Source organism: Ursus americanus, chromosome 2 (genome assembly GCF_024610735.1).
Source record: "Ursus americanus isolate L20-20 chromosome 2, mUrsAme1.1.p, whole genome shotgun sequence".
NCBI lineage: Eukaryota > Metazoa > Chordata > Mammalia > Carnivora > Ursidae > Ursus > Ursus americanus.
Window position 1 is genome coordinate 94,196,888 of NC_142128.1, and position 26,465 is coordinate 94,223,352.

At 37.6% G+C, this 26,465-nt stretch overlaps 1 protein-coding gene across 12 annotated transcripts in view; it reads left to right on the top strand.

Moving 5' to 3' along the window:
* VAMP4 (vesicle associated membrane protein 4) overlaps positions 1 to 25,210 on the top strand; it is a 53,855-nt gene extending 28,645 nt beyond the window's left edge. For 3 of the 12 annotated variants that reach the window (XM_045813931.2, XM_045813921.2, XM_045813942.2), the window contains 6 exons: positions 4,860 to 4,906; positions 7,956 to 8,006; positions 14,877 to 14,977; positions 16,225 to 16,304; positions 18,930 to 18,981; positions 21,138 to 25,210. In XM_045813931.2, the coding sequence (XP_045669887.1) occupies positions 4,860 to 4,906; positions 7,956 to 8,006; positions 14,877 to 14,977; positions 16,225 to 16,304; positions 18,930 to 18,981; positions 21,138 to 21,166 (360 nt within the window). In that variant the 3' untranslated portion in view covers positions 21,167 to 25,210. The other 9 variants (XM_087858895.1, XM_087858882.1, XM_087858880.1 and 6 more) reach the window with 8 other exon arrangements.
* The last annotated feature ends 1,255 nt before the right edge of the window (positions 25,211 to 26,465 follow it).

Sequence of the window (26,465 nt, forward strand, 5' to 3'; positions counted from 1 at the left end):
TTAACTGCCTGCCTTTGGCTCAGGGCATGATCCCGGGGTCCTGAGATCGAGCCCTGCATTGGGCTCCCTGCTCAGTGGGAAGCCTGCTTCTTCCTCTCCCACTACCCCTGCTTGTGTTCCCTCTCTCGCTGTGTCTCTCGCTGTCAAATAAAAATAAAATAAAATAAGCTTTATGTATATACTTAAAATTATAAAAAATAGTCTCTATCAGTTCCGCTGCTGAGAGTGTAACTGTGGCTCTTTCTCTTTACATTGTTGGTTGATTACTGCCACAATTAACTGTAAAAATAGGATATTGAACCAGAATTGAACAAAATTGGCTGTTTAAGTAGAGACCTCCTTTTGAATGTTTATCAGATGGTGAAATTTGGTAACTGGTTCTAATAATCTATAAATTACTTCTAAAAACTTTTTAAAGTTTTATTCTACTTTCGCATTCCACTTTTCTTAGTAACAGCTTTATTGAGATATAATTCACATGCCATACAATTCACTCTTTTAAAGCGTACAATTCAGTGGTTTTCAGTTTATTCGCAGAATTGTGCAACTATCATCACAGTCAGTTTTAGAACATTTTCATCATTCCAAAAAGAAACCCTGTACCTTTTAGCATTCATCCCTCATTCTTCTCATCCCCTCAACCCTAGACAACCACCAATATATAGATTTGTCTACTCTGGACATTTTATATAAATGGAATCATACAATATGTTGTCTCTGTAATTGGCTTTTTGGATTTAAATCCTAGTGTTTTTGAAGTTCATGCATGTTGTAACATGTATCAGTACTTCATTCCTTTTTATTGCTGAATAATATCCTAGTATATGGATATATCACATTTATCCATTCATCACTTGATGGACATTTGGTGTTTTTTGAAATATTAATGACTTTTTCCACACCACTTCTGGCTGTTGACTTTTTGGCTATTTGACTGTTAAGAATAGTAGTGTTGGTGGGGCTCCTGGGTGATGCAGTCAGTTAAGCGACTGCCTCTTGGTTTTGGCTCAGGTCATGATCTCAGGGTTATGAGATCCAGCCCTCCTGTCGGACTCCGCACTCAGCGTGGAGTCTGCTTAAGACTCTTTCTCCCCATGGGGCGCCTGGGTGGCACAGCGGTTAAGCGTCTGCTTTCGGCTCAGGGCGTGATCCCAGCGTTATGGGATCGAGCCCCACATCAGGCTCCTCCGCTATGAGCCTGCTTCTTCCTCCCCCGCTCCCCCTGCTTGTGTTCCCTCTCTCGCTGGCTGTCTCTATCTCTGTCAAATAAATAAATAAAATCTTTAAAAAAAAAAAAAAAAGACTCTTTCTCCCTCTCGCTCTGCCTCTCCCCCTGCATACATGCACACACACTCTCTCTAAATAAATAAATTCCTAAAACAACAACAACAACAACAACAACTGGCAGTGCTGGGGTGCCTGGGTGGGTTAGTCTGTTGTGTCTAACTCTTGATTTCAGCTCAGGTCATGATCGAGCCCCACATTGGGCTCTGCTCTGAGCATGGAGCCTGCTTGAGATTCTCTCTCTTTCTCTCCCTCTGCCCCCCCAAAGCCCCTCCCACCCGCCCACACTCACACTCTCTCTCAATAAATCTTAAAAAAAAAAAAGCAGTGCTATGAATATTCACATACAGATTTTTACGTGAACACATTTTCATTTTTCTTGCGTGAATACCTAGGACTGGAATTGCTGGCTTGGTTATTATGTTCAACCTTTGGAAGAATTGCCAAATTGTTTTCCAAAGTGGTTGCACAATTTTTACATTCCCACTACCAGTGTATGTGGATTCCACTTTCTCCACATTTCTACCAGCCAGTTTCTCCTCATCACCAATTTCTCCTCGTCAATTTGATTGTTTAATGCTTTTGTCCTAAAATTCATCTTTGTATTAATATTGCTAACCCTGACATTTTTTTCATTAGAATCTGCTGATGTGTTTTTTTCCACTTCTTTTTTTCATCCTTTATTTGACATTTGTTTTAGGTGAATTTTTTGTAAACAGATACTGGCTGGAATTTTTGGACTCTAATCATGTGTAGTTTTTACTTTTAATATGAGCATTCAAACCATTCATGTTTGTTATGATAACTAACATATTTGGGCTCTTTCTGTCTTAGCCAGTCGCTCTGCTGGCCGTGAAGGCCTCTCCCCCTGATCTTTGGTTGGCCCTTTGTTATCTTTGGATCTCGGCTTAAATTTCATTTCTTGAGAGTCATTTTCCATGACAATCTAATCTCATTTAGTCACCCTGTCACTTCCTATCCTGTCACAGTTTCAGTTCTCGGCATAGCATTTGTCACCATCAGATATTTTTCTATGAGAGTTCAGACTTGACTGTCTTGTTCAAAGCTGGTGCTTGCCTAGAACAGTGCCTAGCACATAGAAGATGCACAAACATGTTTATTAAATGAATATTGAATACATCCTTTTTCATTTTCTCACTCTCTGTGGTATGTTATATATTATCCATAGATATAGTTCATTATATTTCATATGTTTTCCCTCTTTTCCCTGACTACTTTGGCAGATGGATTGTTTTTCCTCATCTTCTCCCCAGCCCCAGTATCGCTAGGTAGTTAAAAAACGTCCTTTCAGGGTGCCTGGGTGGCGCAGTCGTTAAGCGTCTGCCTTCGGCTCAGGGCGTGATCCCAGTGTTCTGGGATCGAGCCCCACATCAGGCTCCTCCGCTAGGAGCCTGCTTCTTCCTCTCCCACTCCCCCTGCTTGTGTTCCCTCTCTCGCTGGCTGTCTCTGTCAAATACATAAATAAAATCTTAAAAAAAAAAAAAAAAGGTCCTTCCTTTGTCCCTCTCTCTTTTTTGTTATTAACTTCATATTTTAACAGTTATGTTTAGAGGCACCTGGCTGGCTCAGTCGGTTAAACGGTAAGCGTCTGCCTTGGGCTCAGGTCAGATCCCAGGGTCCTGAATTGATCCCCACTTGGGCTTCCTGCTCAGTGGGGAGCCTGCTTCTCCTTCTGTCCCTCCCCCACTCATGCTCACTCTCTCTCTCAAATAAATAAATAAATTCTTCCAAAACAAAACAAGTCCCCAAAAAACAGTTATGTTTAAATCTTTGTTCTCTGTCAACATACCAAAAACAATGCCCACTCCATTGTTTTCCTTTCTCATTCTAGCAAGCTTCCTGCCTCCCCCACTCCTGTCCCCGGTGAGGTGCGCCTCTCACTCTTACTTCTGCATTTCCTCTTCCACTCCCACTCCTAGGTTTTATTAGAACAATTTTGGTCCCTTTTAAAGTTATTCCTTACCTTTTCTTTTTCAATAGCTGTAAGATATAATTCACCATCACCTTATCATCATTTATTCAGATTTGACCACACATTTTATTAGATTCAATGATTGTATCAGTCTCTGTCTTAGAATGTTTCTTCTGATATAATTGGGTTTTTTGGGCTGGTGAAATTCCTTGAGTGATTTTCTCAGAAAAAGCACATAGGTGGTGTATTTGTTTCCTATTGCTATTGTAACAAATTACCACAAACTCAAAACAACACAGATTTACCATCTTACGATTCTGGTGACCAGAAGTCCACAGTGGGTCTTCCTGGGCTAAAATCAAGGCTCTGGCAGGATGTGTTCCTTCTGGAGGCTGTAGGGGAGAATCTGTTTCCTTGCCTTTCCCAGCTTCTAAGGCTGCCTGTGGTCTTTGGCTCATGCTCCTTCCATTGTCTTTTTTTTTTTTTTAATTTTTTTGTTCTTAAGATTTTATTTATTTATTTGACAGAGAGAGAGACAGCCAGCGAGGGAGGGAGGGAACACAGGCAGGGGGAGTGGGAGAGGAAGAAGCAGGCTTCCAGCAGAGGAGCCTGATGTGGGGCTCGATCCCAGGACCCTGGGATCAGGCCCTGAGCCAAAGGCAGACACTTAAGGACTGAGCCACCCAGGCGCCCCCTTCCATTGTCTTTAAAGTCAGCAGTATAAGATCTTCTAATTCCTCCCCTTCCCCCTACCCTTTCCCTCCCTGTCTTCTCTCTCTCCTTTCTCTCTCTTTCTCTCTCTCACTCTGGCACTTCTGCCTTCCTCTTTTAAGAACTCTTGTGATTATGTTGGGCCCACATGAATAATCCCTATTGATCTTCCCATCTCAAGATTTTTAACTTAATCACATCTGCGGAGTCCCTTTTAGCATGCAAGGAAACATTTTCACATGTTGCAAGGATTAGGTTGGGGATATCTTGGGAAGTTATTATTCTGCCTACAAGTTACATACCATCTACGTTCTTGTATTGCTGAAAAGATCTGGTTGTTCAGAGAGGGTATGATCATCTTCATCTTAAGGAAAATAGTTCCATTCTTATTAAATAAAAGTATAAAGTTGTGTTTGTTTGGAAGTTCTAATATGTGTAGAGGTTTATTTGTGAACCGTGAAGGTAGTAGGTGGACTGTGCCAATTATTAAACCCTTGTCTCCCAGCTCCGAACCTGTCTTCTGTACTCCTCTCTGATACTGGAGATGGCTCTGCAACTACATTTCTCCTTTGCGCCCTGGCTTCCTATTAGGTTCTGCCTGTAGAGAGAGACTGGAAAGCAAGAGGAAGGAGAAGGGACTTAACTTCTTCCTGATTGCCTACAGTTCCTTATTCCCACTCTGGCTTCAGCGACCTTACTACCTTGTAGTCAGTCATAGGATCCTGCTATTAAAAGCATTTTCTTTGGAGGATTGGCCTATGTGGTTCTGCCTCTTAGCTTACAATGAAGCACAGGTGATCACTCTTCCCTCTGTCTGGAACCTTGGAGGTAAGAGCTTTCACTAGGATAGAACTCCTTTCTTTACTCCTCCCTGACAGTTTGTAAGCCTTCTGAATCTGAAAACTCAAGTCTTTTTTTTTTTTTTTGACAGAGAAATCTTTTGGAAGATGATTCAGATGAAGAAGAAGACTTTTTTCTGTAAGTTTTTTTTTGTTTGACAGCTTTATTGGGATGTAATTAACATCTAATAAAATGCATAGAGTATATGAGTTTTGATACATGTACTATACACTTGTGAAGTCATCACCAAAATCAAGTAATGAACATAACCATCACCTCAAAAGTTTCCTCATACCCCTTGGGAATCTGTTACTTCCGCTGTCCCTAGGCAACCACTGATCTCCTTTCTATCACTATAGGTTGTATTTTCTAGAATTTTTTAAATAAATGGTGTCATTCAATGTGCCTTTTTTTTTTACCCCCCACTGACTTCATTCACTTTGCATAATTATTTTGAGATTCATCCATGCTGTCACATGTATCGGTGGTTCCTTTTTATTTCTGAGAAGTATTCCATTACATGAATGTACTGCAATTCATTCATTCATCCACTTACTAATAGATGTTTGGGGTGTTTGTAGTTTTCGCTATCATGAATAAAGCTACTATAAACATTTATGTACAAGTATTTTTGTAGACTTACGCTTTCAGTTGGGAAAATACTTAGGAGTTAGTTGAATAGCTAGTATATCTTTATGGCTGTTTTCCAAAGTGGTGTACCATTTTATATTCCCGCCAGCATTGCACAAGAGTTCTAGTTGCTCTGAATCCTTATCAATACTATATATGGTCAGTGTTTTAATATTAGCCATTCTTACAGTTATGTAGTGGTATCTCACTATAGTTTTAATTTGCATTTCCCTAATGACAAATCACGTTGGATATCATTTTTGTGTGTATTTGCCATCCTCATATCTTCTTTGATAAAGTACATGTTAAAATATTTTGCCCAATGCTAAATGTGTCTTCTTTTTCAGTTGTTTTTGTATTCAAGATATGAGTTCTTTGTCAGATATGTTTTACAGATACTTACTTTCAATCTGTAACTTAATCTTTCCATTTTCATAACAGTATCTTTTGAAGATCAAACTGTTGATGAAATCACATTTTTTCTTTTATTGTCTTTGCTTATTTAAGAAATATATGCCAAATGCAAGTTCAATAAGATTTTCTCCTATATTTTCTTCTAGGAGTTTTATGCTTTTGGCTTTTACATTTAGGTCTATAATCTATTTCAAGTAAATTTTTATATATGGTTGAGGTAAGGGTAAAGAATGATTTCTGTTTTGTTTTGTTTTACTTCTTGGCATATGGCTGTCCAGTTGTTCTCCCACCATCTGATGAAAAGATTATCCTTTTCCCATTAAATTGCCATGATACTTTGTCAGTTAATTGATCTGATCAATCCTTTACAGTTGTGATTAGAAAGGGCTGTGTTCATGCAGGCCTAGATTTGTATTTGCAAAGTCAGGAAGGCGGGTGTATTGTTGCAGGAGTTTTCTCTGGAGATTGATGTAGAGGGGTGTGCCTGAGGGAAAACATTTGCCTCCCTCTTTGTTATAATGTTGCAGAGATTTTGTAGAGGCTTTTTCCCCCAAATAAAAACATTTTATAAAAAGTAATTGACAGCTGTGAGGCAGTGAACAAAAAGAGCCTGCCGGATAGGAAGCAGATCCATTAACAGGAAATAGTTTCACTTCGGCAAGGTCAGATGAAGTGGGAAGATAATTTCCTACATGTGACAAGATTTCCAAAGAGTCACAGAGCTAATTGCCACGGTGCCAGTTATGGTGAAAAGCCTTAGAACTAGAGCAATAGCTGCCTGTCAGAAAGGAACTTAGGGTTGAACAGAAGGCCAGAGGGTTAAATAAGTGATTCGCTCATTGGAAGCTGGATACCCTTATGAGAAACACTCACTCTGAAGACCCGCAGTGTACCGCTGGAAGTCCACTTTCAGAGGGCCTGACATCAAGCGGACACACTTGCTCAAAATGCGGCTTCCACACCTTGTGGTTCTGTCTGGGTGTTGAAAGGGAGACAAAATAAATACATTTTTAAAAAAATCAACACCCAAGTTTATAGCAGCATTATTCACAATAGTCAAAAGATGGAGCAACCTAAATGTCAGCAGGTGAATGGATTAAAAAAAAGTATATCGATACAGTAGAATATTACTCAGCCTTTATTACTCAAAAAGGATGGAAATTCTCACACATGTTACAACATGGATGAACCTCAAAGACATTATGCTAAGTGGAAGAAGCTGATCGCAAAAGGATAAATTTTACATGATTCCACTATTATATGAAGTACCTCGAGGAGGTGAATTCATGGAGACACAAAAGTAGAATGGAGGTTGCCAGGGGCTAGGACGAGGGGGAATGGGAGTTAGTGTTTAATTAGTACAGATCATATTTTTTTTTCCTTTTCTTATCTTTTTTTTTTTTTTTTTTTAAAGTAAGCTCTGCACCCAACATGGGGCTCAAACTCACCACCCTGAGATCAGGAGTGGCATGTCCTACCAACTGAGCCAGGCACCCGATCCTACTTTTTAAAATTTTTGTGGTTTATACCTTATTCTCTATCTCAGAGGAATGATAATTACTCAAAATATCCAAAAGTTTTTATTTCCAGAATACTAAATTCATTGAAATGATACAACACTTGACTAATAAATAATTTGAGAAATGTTGGTATTTTCATAGACTCTTGGATATCCCTTTAGCTTTGTTGGTAAGTTTAAGATGAGTAACGAAAAAAATACTAGTGTTTTGAATGGATTTTTCTCTATATCCATTCCTGATAATCAGCATTTTATGATAACCTAATTCGAAGGTGAATTTACTTTTAGTGTTCTATAATTGATGATAAAGCTATTCATAGTCACTGGCACTTGAGGTGTTAAGGTGTTTCGGAGGTTAGTGATTAGAACAACCTGTGTATAAACAAAGGGTTATATAAACTCTACTTTTTCTGAAAATTTTAACATGCAGAAGAATTAGGTTGGTTGTGGCCAGCGCTAAGTACCAGGAAAGTACAGGTTCCAGCAATACCAGTAAAATGTGGTTTCTTAAAATAAATGACTGATCCATGTTTAGAGTTGAGCTTGATTTTGTGTGTGTGTTTACTATTGTTTTTTTTTTTAAATGCTCTCATTATGAATATGTACTTGGTATTTTGTTTTCAGAAGGGGACCATCTGGACCAAGATTTGGACCTAGAAATGATAAAATTAAGCAGTAAGTGCCTGAGATACTTATTTGCTTAAGTGATTATCATATTTCTGTGGGGACCCAGGGTTGGCAGTCTTCAGCCTATGAGCCAAATCTGGTTGCTGCCTATTTTTCTGAATAAAGTTTTATTGGAACACAGCCATGCCTATTTGTTTTATTATCTGTGGCTGCTTTCAGACTACAATGGCAGATTTGAGTGGTTGTGACAGAGACCTTACGGCCCACAAAATCTGAAATATCTATTATCCGTCTTGCCCTTTACAGAAAAAATTCACGGAGCCCTGATGTAGACTAACTATAACTACGGGACTGTAAAAACCGAATAAATGTTTTTATTTTCACAAAACTATTGTAAAAACCCAGTGAATGTTTTTATTTTCACAAAGCTACCTCTGAATAATGGCTAAGGAAATCCAATTTCTGTGTTGGTTTTTCTTAACTTGATTACTTTATGTCAAATCCATTTATTTAGCATAATCTCAAGGTCCATTTTGGTTTTAAATCTATAGCTTGATTCCCATTTTCAGAATTAATAGAAGTAATATAATAGATTTAGTTTTTTGAAGTATAATATTTTTTTATATTCCTCCAGAATTTTTTCATATCTATTACTTATCCTAATTCCTATATTGATCTAAGATTTATAGCTAAGTAATTTTCAGTTTAAAGCTTTTTCTGTGTATGTTGGTGGTGGTAGTGTGATGGGTATTGCTGTAGTAAATATATCTAATGTTAGAAGGATCTGAGTCCTGATAAGAAGAGAGAAGGAATGGGAGGAGCAGTGAAATAGCCCTGGAAACTGACCGGGTTCTGAAGACTAACTGTGGACAATAAACTAAATGGCCTGGATTCAGGATCTAAGGAGGGATAGTCACTGCTCTAGTTCAGGATGTGGTTGGCACACAGTGGGAAGGGTGCTGTAATAGGGAGTCAAGTTATTGGTCTGACACTTGGGCTTTAGGTAGCTGTTGGTGTGGAAAGAAAATGTCCACACTTAGCCTAATGGTGTGAATAGAATAGCTAATGGATTCTGCAATACAGAACCAAGGTTCCAACAAACTGATTTGAGTGGTAGACGGGATGTTTTCATTTCTCTTGCTATGTAACAGATTGCCCTGAACTTAGCAGCCTAAAACAACACACGTTATCATCTCACATTTTCCATGAGTCCAGGAGTTTGGTTACTGCTTAGGTGGGCCCTCTGCACCGGATCTCACAAGCCGGAAATCAAGGTGTTGCCAGGGCTGGGATCTCACTTGAAGCTCCTGACCAAGCTCAGGTAGTTGTTGCCAGAATTATTTTCCTTGCAGATGTAAAACTGATGGTACTTGCTGCTTCAAGGCCAGCAGAAGAGAGTCTCTGCTGCTCCAAGGTTCTAATTTGGTAAAAATACAGTAAAGATACAATGAGATGCTTAGATTCAGGCAGTTCATTATGTACGTAGACCGTAAAAGGAAGAGTAGCCAAACTCTGGGTTCTTGTCCTACATACCAGAAATGATGATTCCAAAACAAAAGGGGCTGCATGGCTGTAATAGAAGTTGTAGGATACCCTGTGACAAAGAGGCCAATTCTGCACTGTAGCTCAGGGGTTTTATAGCCTGCAGATATGACCTGCAAGGAAGCCTCCAAACATCATCAGAACCTGGGAGGTGGTAAGAAATTGTCTTGTGACCATCTTCTAGGGAGATGAGTGGGAGATGGCCTCACAAGCCATTCATCTTCTCGTGTTGAGGGAGGATTACAAAGCATTCAGGGTCATCAGGATGTCATGGCAGAGCTCTTCCTCTACACTGAGCCACAGTGACTTCTGTATCCACCCACATAGTTCTTACACCTAAACCGCCTGGAGAAGAGGACTCCGCTGATGACACACTTGTTTTTTGTCCTATCAGTATGCTTTGTTTCCTATCTGATAGCCTCACTGTAGAGTGAGTATGGCTTGTTGAGTCTTTTGAATATGATTTTCCAGATGAACCCAGACCACTACTGGTAGGTGGGACAGAATGGGCACTGCAAACAAAGTATCTATGTTAGCAAGTGCCAAGCACATACACAACATGAATATGTTTATGTACATATTAATTAGCACAGTATCTTTGGTGATCACAGAATTTTAGAATAGTAAGGGATTATTGAGTAACTGTAATGGTTCTTACTCCAGAGCTAAAGGCTTGCCAGACTTAGAAGGTGGTCCATCATCAAAACACACATATTCAGCTTTGTGGGCAAAATCATGAATGTGTATTTAACCAGGCATGACTCAGTGTGTGTGCCCAAGATGGCGGAACATAACCTACCACACACCTTGCCCATGGACAAAATTCCTGGCATTAGTTGAGTAACCAAAATTGCTAGCACTGGTGAGTTTCTTTAAGCTGTGTTGGCACTACCTAGTTTGCAACATTTTAATACAGGGTATTTCTTAACTGCATGCATCAGCAACATTGTTGCTTTGTTTGAATTTGATGGGCATGTTGACACCAGATTATTCCCACAAAAAAATACTCACCATCACTTTCTATGGAAGATTTTTTTGGTGAAAGATTTAAAATATTCACATGCCTATATAAAATGTATGATTCTCTTTAGAATGTTTTATTTGCTTTTAAGTTAAATAATAGCTTTATAAATGCAACTCTAATGAATTACAGGCATTCTCTGTTAGGAGTAGGAAATTTCCTAACTATAGTCTTGGTCCAATTAGTTTAACTTTATAAAAAGGCCTCCAAGGAATGTTCCATGATGCAACAAAAAATATATAGTTGCAAAAATACAGCATAACTTTAAACCTTCTTTTGTCAACAGTACCTTAAAAAGCCACAAGATGGGGGTATTAAGTATGAAAATAAATATTTTCTTTAGAGTATTTGTTGTAGAGCATGATTTTTTTCTTTCTTAGTAGAAGAGCACTGACATTAAGGACATGCTAAGTGTTAGGCATTGTGCTAAATGTTTAAAAAACACTGTTACGTCTAATTCTCACAAGTTGAGAGATGATCATTTTCATTTTAAAAGTGAGAAAATATGAGGCTCAAGGAGGCTTGCGGCAGACACTACTATACCATGCAGCTTCCCTGTTGATAACTGGAATAGAGGCATTTCAGGAATACAGGTGCTGTCAGGCCCTAAGGATGACTTAAATCAAATTGAAATGTCTTTTCCTTTGTGCATATCTTTATCTTTTCCTGGGTATGTTCTCTCTGTGTCCTTTTCTTCTACCGTATGACTCCTTTAACCGGAAAGGATATAAATCTCCACACCCTCTTTTACAAACTTGTTTTTCCTTTGAAGTTTTAATTTCCTATTTTAGTTAATAGCATCATCTCCTAATACTCGATTGCTCAAATTACAAATCTTTCTATCCTTTTCCTGCTTCTACCCTTTCTTGCCTCTACCCTTTCTTGCCCCAACTTCTTCACCAATGTCCAGTTAATAACTTGGTGCTTGAAATATCCCCTCCTCTCACATATATTTCCTTAGCCTAGAATTTTCCCACCATCAGCCTCCTTCGTTACTCTGCCCAGTTTACGAACTTATCCCCTTAAAACTCAGTACCAGGATCTTGATGCCGTGTCTGTCTGCTCCAAGCTACACAACTGATACTATGGGCTTCCTTCCATTATGGCACTTAATGCATGGTGGTATAATCACGGATACCAGTTTTCCCCAGTAGACTCTAATCTCTCTAAAGATTGGACTTAAAACCTTCACATTAGTATCCTCAATAAATAGTATAATAATAACTCCTTAATAAATGTTTTTTGAATGAATGAAATCATCCAGATCAGAAAATATTTGTTGAATGCCTACTTTCTACCAGGCACATTTCACATGACCTAGGAAATAAAAGGATGAGTGGGACAGTCTCTGCTTTTAAGGCTTAAATGATTTAAGGTGTAATAATGAGGATAAGATCAACATAAAATACAAGTAGAGATTGGTATTGTAACTGCTGTGAAAATGTATAAGATCATGTGAAATATGTTATCACTTCTTTTTAAAGAATTATCCTTTATATTAAAATAAATAGATAATTTTCTATAGAACTTGCATTCTGGGCATGAGAACATCTTGAAATATAGAAACACAATTATGAGATTTTCCATTATTAAATAAGGGTTTTACGATAGCTGGATTAAGACTGTTATACCAGCGGACAGTACTATGTGAAAGAGAAAGTAACAATTTATTAGTTAATCCTTAGCAGAAAAATTAAAATGTTGGCTGATTTCTCATAGAGAATTATTGCATGTGTGCCAGGCTGTTGAAGTAATACCCTTAGGTTTCTGACAATGTAGTAAAAATTAATCTAGAATTGTATGAGTTCTGTCCTAATTAATCTGCCTTTATCCATGAGGTCGTTTGCTTATAGGGATTCTAGGACCATAGTTACTTCTTCAGTTTTTTGTTTTTGTTTTAAAATCATGTGTAGTGTATCAATATCCCTAGTGGCCGTCATCTGATCACGTGGAGGGGCTGCAGTACAGACCTGTTTTCTGCGCCAACCCTGCAGTACTGCCTTCCTGGCGGCTCTTGTCATCCCTTGCAAATGACAAAAAGTAACTACCTTGGGAATTTCAAGATTGGTTCTTGATGAACAATAGCTGTGTTTCTGTTACAGTTCTCTGAGTTCATTGGAGACCTCTGCATTCACTACCTTATATCTTTGTCAAGTAACTGGGTATGCTTTGCAGGACTTATACCCAAATTGTTTGCTTATTCAGCAAATGTTCATTGAATGGGAACAGGCACTGTGGCTGGTACTGGGGCTGCAAAAATGAACAAAATGGGCAAAGTTTCTGCATTCATCAAGCTTAGCTTCTAGTGGGGGAAAGGCAGGAAACAGGTATGTACTTTCACTTAGTGTTAAATGCTTTCGGTAGACAAGTGGGACAGAGACAAGCTGTATCTCGGCTCTGAAGATTCATGCAGTGCACTCATGCCACATTTGAACGTAAGTTCCGTGAGAGCTGGGATTGTCTGCTTTGTTCATTACTGTCTTCCCAGTGCCTAAAGCAATACGTAGCAGGCTCTCGTTGATTATTGAACACATTAATTAGTTGCTTAAGTTTTTGTGCCATTGTTCTTATATAGGATGAACTTTAGCTCTTTGTTTAGGTGATTAGGAATTGCAACAAGCCATCTTAAGGATTCAGGGGCTTTTTCGGATCTTTTTGGGTGGAAGAGAATTCTGAATATTCCAGCTTGGTTGTACTTCAGTCTAATACCCTTCAGTAGGATCTGTGTGGGTGACACAGAATTCTGGGGAGCTGGGATGAACCCAGAAGTCTGTGTGTGGATAACCAGTGGGTTTACATAATGCTTTTCACATAGGAAGGAGGGACATTCATCAAACATAGTCATTGCTACTTGAATCTGAGACTACTTCTGAACCCACCTATGTCTAAATGGGTCTTCATTTTTATCCTAAAGCAAACTTTTTGGAGATACGGTTCTTCAAAGGGAAGAGATAAAACTTAAAATTACATACCCATGCCTCACCCCTGACTTACTGGGTTAGTTTGGGGGATAGTGTGGAACAGAGGGCAGAGACAAGGTGTGTATTGTGAAGTGTTTTTTTTTTTTTTCAAAGCACTGTAGGTGATAATTGACACAATTCTTTCTTCCCCAATTAGAAACAATTGCATATCCTTATAAATTTTATATATGTATAAATATATATATATATATAAAATTTATGTACATAAGGTATATGTGTGTGTGTGTATAGTTGCTAGTGATCCAGTGCATTTTAAACATTTTTGAGTCGTAAGAACATGAGTTCACTTTATTTCTCCTTTTAAATATTTCACTGGCATGACCATTTTATGAAGTTATTTAAGGTAATTTTTGTCTAACAGAACAGAGGAAAACTAAACACTTTAAATTACATTTCTGTGTTTGTGTACTCAAGGTAACTCCTGCGTGAGAGTAGGCAGCTGAGAACTAGACAAATGAACCAATGAAGATTAAGTCTTTATTAAACAGTCTGAAATTTGGTTAGAACAGGCCCTCATCACCTAACATAAAGAAGGAAATTATATTTTCATTTTGAAAAACAGCAAAAAAAAATTTTTGTAAGTATTTTTCTTTCTTTTTTTTTTTTAAGATTTTATTTATTCATTTGACAGAGAGAGAGGCAGCCAGCGAGAGAGGGAACACAAGCAGGTGTGGTGGGAGAGGAAGAAGCAGGCTCCCAGCAGAGGAGCCTGATGTGGGGCTCGATCCCAGGACTCTGGGATCACGCCCTGAGCCGAAGGCAGAAGCTTAACCACTGAGCCACCCAGGCGCCCCCCAAAAATGTTTCTTTTCTGCTCCTTCTTGGGTGCTTCAGAACCTTCCCAGCTGTGCCCATGTCTTAAACCTGTTTGTTTAAGAGAAAACTGATGAGCACTGAACAGCTACACCCATGTACATCAGTGTACATTTCCATTTTTGGAAACTAAGTATTTTCATAAACTAATCACACACCCAGGCAAACTCCTTTGTTAGCCTTAGTGTATAAACTACAGCAAAAGTAGGTTATAGCTGCGTCTATGGGATGCTTCAGTAGCCTGTGGAAAAGAAAATGAAACTGATTATTTAGAGTCAATCTATTTGACTAAAATCGGCAGTTACTGAACATTCTGACAGGAATTGCGGGAACAGGGCTAAATAAGCTACCTTTAAGTTAAATGTGACTTTGACTTATAGTATCTTTAATTTCCTGAGTGTTCAAACCCACAAATGGAAGGACCGTGCTACACAGCCTTCACTTAAAAATTTTATAGTTGAGTACTTGTCTGAAAAGCTATGGAAGTTTTCTAATGAAAGTTTCAAACATTATAAAATGCTCAAAAGAAAAAATGATTTTTAAATCTTTCTTTTAAACTAGTGTTCAGAATCAGGTGGATGAAGTTATTGATGTCATGCAAGAAAATATTACAAAGGTAATTGAAAGAGGGGAGAGACTAGATGAACTACAGGACAAATCAGGTACAGATACTTCATATATTTCTTGATATTATTAATCTGTGTTTTGATAGTTTATTTCTCCTCCCATTTCTCAAGCCAGAGGTTAGGAATCTTGGCTTAGGAAAATGATACTTGGTTCTTCAGTTTGTGATTTTAGTATTTTAACTTTAGCTCCCTTTACTTGAATCATCTTATTGCATTAATTGTTGGGTTGAGAATGGAAAAATTTTGAATTTATTGTTGAACAGTTAGAATAGAATTTTTTTTGCCTTATTATGTTTCATGTGCACTGTATTTCTTATGATCTCAAGAAGGAAACGTCTAATCACTTCTTTTCAACACTTACGTCAAACTTCATCGATATTTTTATGTTAGGCTTTCTCTGATAACTTAGTAACATTTCTTTATTGACAAATGTTAGTCTCTGTACTTGTAACAGTTGGTGGCACGTGTCAGCTTCTCAAATATTATTTCAGTGATGAATGACTGAATACGTCACTCATCCTTGAAAGACTTATAGAACCACAAAACTTACTTAACCACTTTTAAAATTCATTGTTTTGCTTCAGACTGTTTCACAGTTTGTTTATCCATTGTCCTGTTAATGTTTGAGTTTCAGATTTTTTTTCACTATTAAACAGGTTTGTAGTGGGCATGCTTGTATATGTCTCCTTGTGCGCATGTGTAAAAGTTTTCTCTAGGGTGTGTAACTAGCAATAAATTGCTGTTTAGTAGGGGACAGATATTTTCAGCTTTACTAGATACTATCAAACTATTCTTCAAAGTGATTAAATCTCTACCGATTTATATCCTCACCATGTATGAGAGTTCTTACTGTTCCACATCCTCAATAAAACTGATAATGTCCCAGCAAAAATAACTAAATAAAATTCATTGTTTTACTTCAAAATCAGTCACTTTTTGTATCTTCTAAGAATCTAACCTTTTCCACATGTAAATTTTTTTTTCCATAGGTGTGTCAGGTATTTGAATTTTTAAAGAGTATTTTCTTACCAGAATTCATAAGTTTATGTGAAAGCATTGAGGCCCTGGGAAAAATGACCTACAGCCGTTTTTGCTTTTTCCCCACCTCCCCTAGTACAGATTGCCAGAGTTTGTGGGTGGAGGAAAGGGAGGATGTTGTTTTAATGCTTAAAAGGGAGTACATTTGCAGAAGTAGAAATTAATATTTTCTTGTCTTTGTGTGACTAGATAAAAGAATCCTGTTATGTCGTTTAATCCTTCTCTCCATCCTCTATGTGATATAGAAAGCTTATCGGATAATGCCACTGCTTTTAGCAACAGATCCAAACAACTCCGAAGGCAAATGTGGTGGCGTGGATGCAAAGTAAGTCGGTCAGATGACACTAGATAAGTTGCCCAGCATCTCAGGTGGTCTTAAAGAATAAAGGGCCTCTGGATCTGAAACTCTGTGAGGACGGGAACTATCACTGATTTGTTTATTATAGCTTCTGAACTTGGGACATGTTGGGGCTCAGCAAATATTTGTTCAACTAATTAATAGCTTCAGGGAGAGGAATAACTAAGGAATCAAGCAATTCCTAAAAGGATGTTTTCATGGATTTCTTCATAGGAAGTATCCCACACTTTATTAATAATTTAGCTACTTGTAGACTTAACTGCCTTGTAAGAAATATAAAATTTTCGTGTAATTTATTATTAGTACCTTTTTGGAGCAACTTATAATGTTACATAGAGATATTAAAAAGATGGAAGCTAGAGAAAAATATAATTTTCATTGGAAAAGAATAAATAAAAGCAGTTTATATGTCAAAATCCATTATTGACAAATGAGGCTTAAAAAAATCTCACTATTATTCCAGAGAAATAAGAAATAAAAGAGAAATGTTTAACAAGGAAAAACATGAGAATCAATATATACACTAATATTTTCTTGCAAAACATTTTATAGAAATGAATTTGCCTCTTAAATCAAATATGGCTACTAAGCATTAAACAGAAAATGTTTAAGATTTCATAGCAAATTTCATGTCACGTGAGCAATTTCTTTTTCCTCCAAATTCCGTGTATCATTTTTGGCTTTGTTGAAAATCTTAGACATAAATTCACTGTTTTAATCTCTCATTTTCAAGTTTAGCGGTAACTTTCTAAACTTGACTTTGCCTTATGCTAAGAATTTCTTCTAAAAGTTGCCATGGATTTACTTGTCTTTGTCGGTTGACCTGTTAAATCATCTTACTTTCAGAAATAGAACTGAGGAAACATGTTTCATTGTACCCCTTGTCTAGAATTTTAATTTTGGCTTAAATTTTTATTCTTTAAAGAATAAATTCCCCATTTTCTTTAAGTTTTCCATTTTTATAGAAATTCTCTACCCTATAGCCCGGTTTGGAAGAGCAAAGGGTCTATAAGCTACTCACTTCCTCTCCCCATACCTACACATGACCCATTCATGTAGCCACAAAAAGATGACCATAATGTGCATTTTGCTTGGTTTTTTTAGCCATATCTAAAGATTGTTGTTTTGTATTTTCTAGATTTCAGATCAGAGGAACAGTATGCTTTTTCTTTTTTTTCTTTTTTTGAACAGTATGCTTTTAAGGAGAAAAATTGAATTATATTTTAAAATTATATTTGAATTATATTTCTAAGTAGTCCCTATATCACTGCCATTTTCTGGATTGACTTTATAATGATGAGTTAGGAAAGGCTAAGGAAAGGGATATAGGGACAGAAAATCAGAGGTTGTCAATGGCTAAGGGTGGGGAGGTGGATGCTGACTGTAATAGGGCATGAGAGAACTTTTTGGAGTGATGGAAATGCCTTATGTTTGATGGTGGTGATTGACAACTAGACATTTGTCAAAACCCACCAAAATGAACTTTAAAAAGGGTGAATTTTATTCTAGATAAAGTATATTTCAATAAACCTGACTTTAAAAATAAGTGAACAAAATTACCCAGTAGGTGAGGAGGGAGAATTTCAACATTGTTTTGTTATTGTAATTAATAATTTTAATAGGCATCTGGTGTCCACATTGCAAAGCTTCCATGTATTCTCTTAGTCACTTTGTTCTTGTCGTAAATATGATGCCACTAAAATGTTACCAGTAGCTCTGTTTTAGAAACATTTAAGCTACTTCTGGTTGCTATTTCTGATACTCGTGTGGTTAGTAGCTAGGTACCTTTTTTATTTATTAATGAACCATCTTTAATCAATTATCTGTGAAAATGTTTGATGAAAACAGACTTGCATTTGAATTCATCAGGAAAATCAAGCCAATTTATAGTTTATGCATTTTAGGATTAAATGAGGAATGTGACAATTTTATAGGGAGATGTGAGCTGAAAATACGAAGCAGCTGAGTGAGGACTAATCTTCAGGTTTCTCCTCTCAACTGTGAAACAAAGAGTACACTTAGGCAGGTTACTTATTAAATGAGGTTATTCACAAAGAATCTAAATTATATTCCTCAAGATGGAGACAAAAATGCCAAAAAGAGAGTAAGGGGAACAAAAACTAACAGAGTTCTCATATATTTTGAGAGTAAGTGCTATAAAAAACACTGCCTTATGTTATGTGGAAAGAATGTATTATATTAGATGCCTGCGTTATTCATCATATCCTGACACTTGTGAACAGAATTGCTAAAATTTCATACTTTCCCTGGTCTCATATTAGAAATAAGCATGAGAAATCATAGACACCGTGTTCAGGCCAGTAAAGGCTTTGATTCTTACTATTTACTGTGCAGTACAGCCTTGAACAATAAAATCCAGGCAAGCAAAAACCCCTGAATTTGGGAACTCTGATTATTTGTAAAAAGACGCAAATAGCCAGTAAGTTCACATGAGAAAAAACTGGACAAGCTTCCAAGGGAAGAGCCTACTCATTGATGAGTTATAATGTAATAAATAGCATAACAGATAATCTTGACTTTATTAACAAGTCAAACATTAATATCTGTCTTATGCCTTTTTGTGTGTTGCAGATAAAAGCCATCATGGCTTTGGTTGCTGTTATCCTTTTGCTAGTGATTATCAGTAAGTATTTATGAGATTAGTAATTTTGGGGGGTATCATTTGTTTTAGAGTTCATTCTAATTTCCCTTTTAACTTATTTTCAGTTGACCTAGTATGACTAATGTCAGGATTGAGTAATGACTTCTGACCCAGGTCAGGACCTCTTAACCTAGTAGGGTCTGTGGATCTCTGAAAATGTTCTTAAATTGTATGAAAAAGTGTATGTGAATATCCATATGCACATTTTTATTGGGAGAGAGTGTCTATCTTTTATCAGATTCTCAGAGAGAATCCTGCCTATCCTCAACCCTCACCCGAAAATACAGGCCTAAGCTATTTGTTCAAGGCCAAACAACTGTTAAACATCCATCTTCTATTAGCTTTGGGTATGGAAATTTGTATTTCATAATACTGTGTTTGGAGAACAAGTCCAGATAAATTTTCTCCATATGATGGTTTTTTTGTCTTGTCGTTTTGTTTTGGTTTTAGATTTGAACTTGATTTCAATCATTAAAACTTAACTCTTGTCCTTTCTTTTTTTCCATAATGTTCTTATTAAAGTCAGATCTTTTTTATTACCTCCTTTTCTCCAAGGCCTCTTTACCTGTGTTTGTAGGGATTTTACGAAGATCTGTAAAGTGTCTCAAAATAACCATTTGAAAAACTCCATAGTGATCCTCTCTTTGTAAGAAGAAAAAGGTTGTTACAAAGAGATACTGTTGGTATCTGTGGATTGTGTGGATTCTGTGTTTGTGGATTCTGTGTTTGTGACTTCACCTAAAACAGTGATGTGTAAACCAGAAATCAGTCCTAGAGGTGCTTTCCCACTCGTTGGCAGCTGTGTTCAGAGCGGTGAAAAATCTGAGTTTCCCAGTGTGCATGTCCCAGCTGATATCTAACAAGGCCACGCTCTGCCTTTCTAGTTTCAACTCTCATAAAGTAACAAGTGTCTTTCTAAGCCTGTTTAGTGCCACATTTCTCCCATTTTTGTGCATTTTCTTGGTGATTTCACTATTTAAAGTGGCCCCCAAACATCATGCTTATGTGTCGGCTAGCGTTGCTAAGCTCAAGAAGGCTGTGATGGGCCTTCCAGAGAACACCTGTGTTAGATAAGCTTCTTAGGCATAAGTTACAGTGCTGTTGGCCAGGAGTTCAGTGTTCGTGAATCACCAACATATATGAAAAGGGTTATCTTTGAACAGAAACACAAGGTCATATACTGATTGGTTGACAAAAATGTAGCAGAGGCTTGCAAGAATTTAACCCTGTATTTTCCCTAGGAATGAGGGTTTTTCACTAATTCAGTGTTTGTAATGATTTTATAGAACATAACTACTATAGATACCAAAAATCAACCATCATGGTAGATAATTTGGAAAATGTAGAATAAGGCATAAAGAAGAAAATAAAATTCAGCTGTAATCCTACTACACAGAGATAGCCACTGTTAATATAACTATCATATATACTTCAGATCTTTTCCTATTAAGATATTAAGCAGGTTTTTAAAAAACTAATATATATACTTTCTAATAAATATATTTAATAACCTGGGACAATATGTGTAACATTTAAAAAATACTGTAGCAGCTCTATGCTATGTTAATACCATAATCTATTTGATCAAAATGCTAATTTAGTAGCACCTGGCTGGCTCAGTCAGTAGAGAACGTGACTCTTGGTCTCGAGGTTGCAAGTTCGAGCCTCATGTTGGGTGTGGAAATCACTTAAAAATAAAATCTTTAAAGAAAAAATGCCAGCACTAGACATTTAGTTTGTTTTGTGATATTTTTGCTTATCCATTCCCATTTGTTATCTTTCATCTCAGATAAAAGTTCCTTCCTGGGGCTCCTGGGTGGCTCAGTTGGTTAAACGTCTCTTGATTTCGGCTCAGGACATGATCTCAGAGTTGTGAGATTGAGCCCTGCACTGGGCTCCATGCTCAGTGCTCAGTGGGGAGTCAGCTTGAGATTCTCTGTCCCTCTTCCCCTCCCCACCTGCCCCACGTGCACACATTCTCTCTCTCTCTCTAAAATAAATAAATCTTTAAAAAAATAATAAGTTCCTTCCTCATTACCTGTTTCTAAAAGTAGACAGCTACATTTAGGAATATTGTTTTTAACATACCATCTGAATCTGATTTTGATATGTTCCTTTTTCATTTTTTTCTCTTGCAGTTCTTACAGTCTTGAAATACCGTGCTTGATTTGGTGACAGAGATCTTCATTACACAAAATCTGGGACAACAATAATAAAAGATTGCTGCATAATTTAAATGAAACTTATGTATATAACTTTCAAAACTCCTTTTTCAAGAAACTAAGAGGCAAGTATCACTTCAAATTGGAGCATTGAGAATGTCCAGTTATCTTCATCCCTTCTAACAAAATGTGTTTTTAAAAATTATGTTTAAGGCAAAGATAACCAGCCTCTATTATGCCATATTCCAAGGATCTAATTTGAAACTAGATACTTGCCTGTTCATTGTTTGTACATGTAATTAAACAGTGATCACAATATTTCATACTGTTATTGTAAGGACTTGCATTATTGCATCGACATGGGGGTCAGACTGGGAGTCTAGAAGCCTATGTAGCGTTCCAAAACATTATGCTAAAACACATGCATCACCATTCCATCAATATCTGCAAGATTCTTCTCACATTACAATTGCTTTGCGAGCAACTTCCACATGTTTATAGGTGTAACAAAAGCTAAACGTTGTAAATGTTGCTGCCTTCAGCTATAACTAAAACATTCCAGTAAACCTATTTTTGACTGTATAAGGGAATGTGTAGTAATGTTTTGGCATATGGATTATGGAAATGGAAAATTTAAACAATACAAAAAGCGTAGTATGGCACCGTAAAACTGGAGACAATAAAATTATTGGAGAACATCATTGGAGTGTTTGAAAGTGAACAGCATGGTCCAGTCTGTTTCCAGTTAGCCTCCAAAAAGGAGGGTCCAGACCCAATGTGAGTAAATGAAATCCACAGGTAACTTATTCTCTAATCTTATTTTCTTTGATAGCTTCCCTCTTTAACTTCAGCTGGTCCTTCTGCCAGAAGTGCTAAAAGTAGCAAAATCGCCTGCTTAGAATTTGCTACTTTTGCATTCCCTGATCATCCCCGGAGAGATGCATGTTGTACAATCAAGTGTCAAATTAGCCAACAATGATGAGTGTGGAAAGCCAGGAGATAATCATCAGTCAGTAACCAAATAGCTAGAGTCACCATTAATCTAAGTCTGCTTTTACAGCAATAAGATGTATTGTTAACTTTAAAATGTGCCAACCTCCGTGTTGTTTAAATAAGTCAAAGTGAAAGACATAGTCCTCAAATGTGTTCGAGGAGGAAGCTTTATAATAAAATTGGAGGTTCTGCAGAAACTTGCGCACATGGATGTGTTGACTATATATACATGTATCACTAAATTTGACATAGGATTAAGAGAAGAACCAGTATTTAAATAGTAAAGAAAAATGATCCTGCATCGGTTTTATTTCTTTGGTCATTTTAATTCAGAATTTATGAAACATAGAAGCTGTTTTGGGGTGTTTTGTTTTTTTTTTTTTTAATTCTACAGGATTAGTACTAAGACACAAAAATGTTCTGTTTAAATGGAAAGAAATATGAAGGGAGAAAACAGGAGATACTCAAGACACCTGCAAGTTACGCTAAATTTTATAGTCCGACAACATTTCAAAAAAGATAAAGGTCTTACATACTCTGGGGTATTGTCACTGGTCTCTCTACTCTTTGTAAATGTCAATTAATGTAAATAACATAATAAATACTAAATCCTTTGACAAAATAGGATGCCCAGGAAATTAGCATTTTTAGAATCTCAGTAGCTAATACAGTTCAGGAAAGGAAATGTTGTCACGGGATGGACAGAATCAGTCCTAACATACATATGTGTGTCTTTTACTTGGGCTTGGCATTAGATTCATCAGTGGTTAATTTTCCGTTGGTTGGGGGAGAAATCTGGTTTCTCCATGATAGCATTGAAGATGAAGATTATTTCTCACATGGCAATCCACATTTCCAGTGTTTCTTTTAACAAAGTATTCCACTCTTAAAGAAATATAAAAAATAAAACTATAAAATTATTTTTTAAAATTTTAACCATAAAAATTGAAGTATTTATATGATAATATCGTATATATGTAATTCTCTTTGTATTTAAATATATGGCTGCCAAAAGTACTGGTGGTGGGCATGTCATTCTGTGTTCTGGTGGTAGGTTGATTCACAGTTTATCCTTTTGTCTTTCTTGGTCTTCATTAATCCTGAGACCCTTAAAATGGCTGGCATGTTTATGACTTTATTGTGGTAATCTTGGAGCCTTCTTACAATCAAAAACAAAAGAAAAATATGTTGTTCAAATTGATGTCAGGCCTATCTTCCTTCCTTCCCTTAATCATTCTTTTTCTCATTCAGCTCAGATCATCCTGCACTTGAAAAATGAAGTTTTACCACTATCAAAAGTATCATTATTTAACAGCAACGAAGATCAACAGAAAAATTCAAGTAGCTTTGTAAATACTAGTTGGTGCCCAGTGAAATCAGGTCACTATTTTTATAATGCCCGAAACATACCCTTATGATCTATGTTTAATTACTGAAGCCTATTGCCCTGTAACAATTTTATGATTATAACACTGATTAAGTCCTTCTGACTATAACCCAGTATCACCAGCGGTCTTTTGGCTTCTCCATTCTGATAAAGCTCACTGAAAATTGCACTCTGATTTTATGAACTTGGGGGTTTCTTGATTAAAAGCTCAATATTAAAAATGGAGCATATCTAAAATGGAGGAAGAATGATTAGTACACGTCAGATGGAGAAATACATGCTGTTAGCTTTCCTGTGGGTCACTTACCGTATAATCAGTCTGCGTTAGAAAATAACGTCAGCATTTCTACAGCAAAATTTGACATCGTTCAATTCTGTGTAGCAAGAATAAAAAGAAATTGAAATTTCTCATTGTCAATACAGTCTTCAATATGCTTGCTGCCCTGTCAGCTTTGTCGCCCACACTGACTCTATCTACATCTGTGTATCTATACACTGATTAGAAAACTTGCAAGAAGTTGTTTTTTCATGTTGAGAAGGAATGCCATTAGAAGAGGTCGTTAGCTGTATTGAGTCAGAGTATTACCAAGTCAAGGATAGCTAACTGCTCTGTTTCATTAGTCTAGTTTTGGGTTTTCACAATAGAAGTGTGATTGAAGTCTATTTTATTTTTCTGTGGGTGTGGAGTAAGGGCATGAATCAGTCCAAAAGCATTTATACATTTGTTGTAGAATGCATTGTAGTGCTTATATTTGTGCAGGAAATGATCACAGAGCAATGTAAAGGTACTTGACTCCTAACGAGCTGAAAGATGCCCTACTCAGTGTATCCACTGCTTTTCCCTGTTGTAGACAAACGACCATGTGTCAGGTGAATGTGGGGCTCGGGCTGTCTTTATAGGTTTGATTTGGTCTTACTCTGACTTCTGAAAATCAAATAGAATAAGGGATGGGGACACAAACTCTTTGAATCTGGCTTCCGTTTTATTATAAGAAACTGCTTGGAACAGGTCAGGGAGGAATGGAAAGGAAAGCATTACCGACCCAATTAGAGTGGGTAAGTGTAAGCTTGTGAAAGCACAGATAATACCGTATTTGTGTGTCTCCACTGCACGCAGCAGTTTCTAGATCAGGGTGCCTAGGAAATCACAAAGACACCAGTGTGCTAGTACGAGAGTCCACTTCCGTAGTCCTCACCGCAGAGAGGACATGATCACATCATAGTGGCCTTTGGACTTTACCAGGAGGTAGTAGTGTTCTTTAATTATTATTGGGTCTAGAAAAATTCTGATTTTATAGTATTCCATCAGGTTCTTTTCATTTGAGGAAGTCTTAATGATTTGATTGCAAGGCTACAAAGTAAATTGCATATCTCAGAGATTTTAGTAAAATGTTAAAATTCAACCACTTGATTTTTATGCTTTGGGTATGTGTCATTTGAAATTCCACACTCTTCTATTTAACCATTTTGATAAGTGCCTTTGCTGTTTTAAGATGTATGGTGGAGATGAGCAAATGTAAGTGTCATGTGCCCTGTTCTCTAGCTTCTCCGTTCTTCATTAACCATTCTTACCAGTGTTGCAGAGTTTAGAACTTTGTGTTCATATCAGCTATGTATTTGTAGCCCCTCCATACAGTAAAATAAACTATTTCATAGAAAACAAAATTAAGCACTTTGGCTTTTTCGCTGTTACTTGTTGCCTTACCGTCAAAGCGTAGCTCACTTAAAATAACATCTGACTGATCACCCTGATTTAACCTGTCTTTCCAACCGAGTACATGGGGGGAAAATAAGAAAGAAAGTATTCTGTCACCGAAACCCATGCTCAGTGCACAACCTATTGGTGGAATCGAGGAGGAATTTCTCAATGTAAAATCACTGAGTCTCAACTGTGGAAAAAACAGTGGTGGAATACTCGGGCTTTACCTCGGTCATGTCTGCTTGAAAGAGTGGAAGAAGGACACATTGTCTTAGACTTAGACGTCCCAGTCAGAAAATCTGATGTAGCCCTCGGCTGCTTGGCGCTGCTTTTAGACAACCAGAGTGGTGGTCCTTGTCTTCGACCTCCCTCCACCTACGTACACACTAAATGTAATCGTTCTAATACCCCAAAAAGGTGTGGCAGGGGGATGATGTCGGGGGCAGACTGCCCTGAGATGCGTCGTCCGCAGGAAGAGTGCTGTAGTAGCCTTTGCGTCCCTCCTGACCGCGCCCCGCTCCAGCCCACGGCTTTCCTGTTCACGGGCTCTGTGCACGGTGAGAGCTGAAGGCAACGGCTTCCACCCATTTGCAAGCATGGAAAGCATAGCAGGGCTCTGCCTTCACCGTCCCCTCCCTCTCCCTTCCTTCCTCCTTCCCTCCCTCTCCCTCCGCCCCTCCCTTCTCTCTGTTGTCTTTGGAGCCACCATCATCACGAACGTGTGTCAGTACGGAAGCAGCGCCAGGCACAGCCCAGGACCTTACACGCTTCATAGTGTCACCGGTTACTTTGTCACCCTCTATTGCTGAGGATATCGATTAAACAAAGCTTACCTTATTTCTTCTTTAATTAGAAGATGCATCTTAACTGATTTATCATAACGCTATTAGAATAAACCAGGGGTGCCAGAACGGCTCAGTCGCTGAAGCGTCCAACTCTTGATCTCAGCTCCGGTCTTGATCTCAGGGTTGCGGGTTCAAGCCCCAGGTTGGGCTCCACACTGGGCGTGGACCCTACATTAAAAATAAATAAACAAAATACACCAGTGCCTCACAACTGGGAGCAATTTGGGGTGACCCCCTTCCCAGACATTTGTCAATATTTGGACACATTTTTGATTTGACATAGGTTGGGGGTTGCAACAGGTATCTAATTGGGAAAGGTCAGGGATGCTGCTAAATGTTCTAAAATACACAAAACAGCCTCCCACTTCAAAGAATTATCT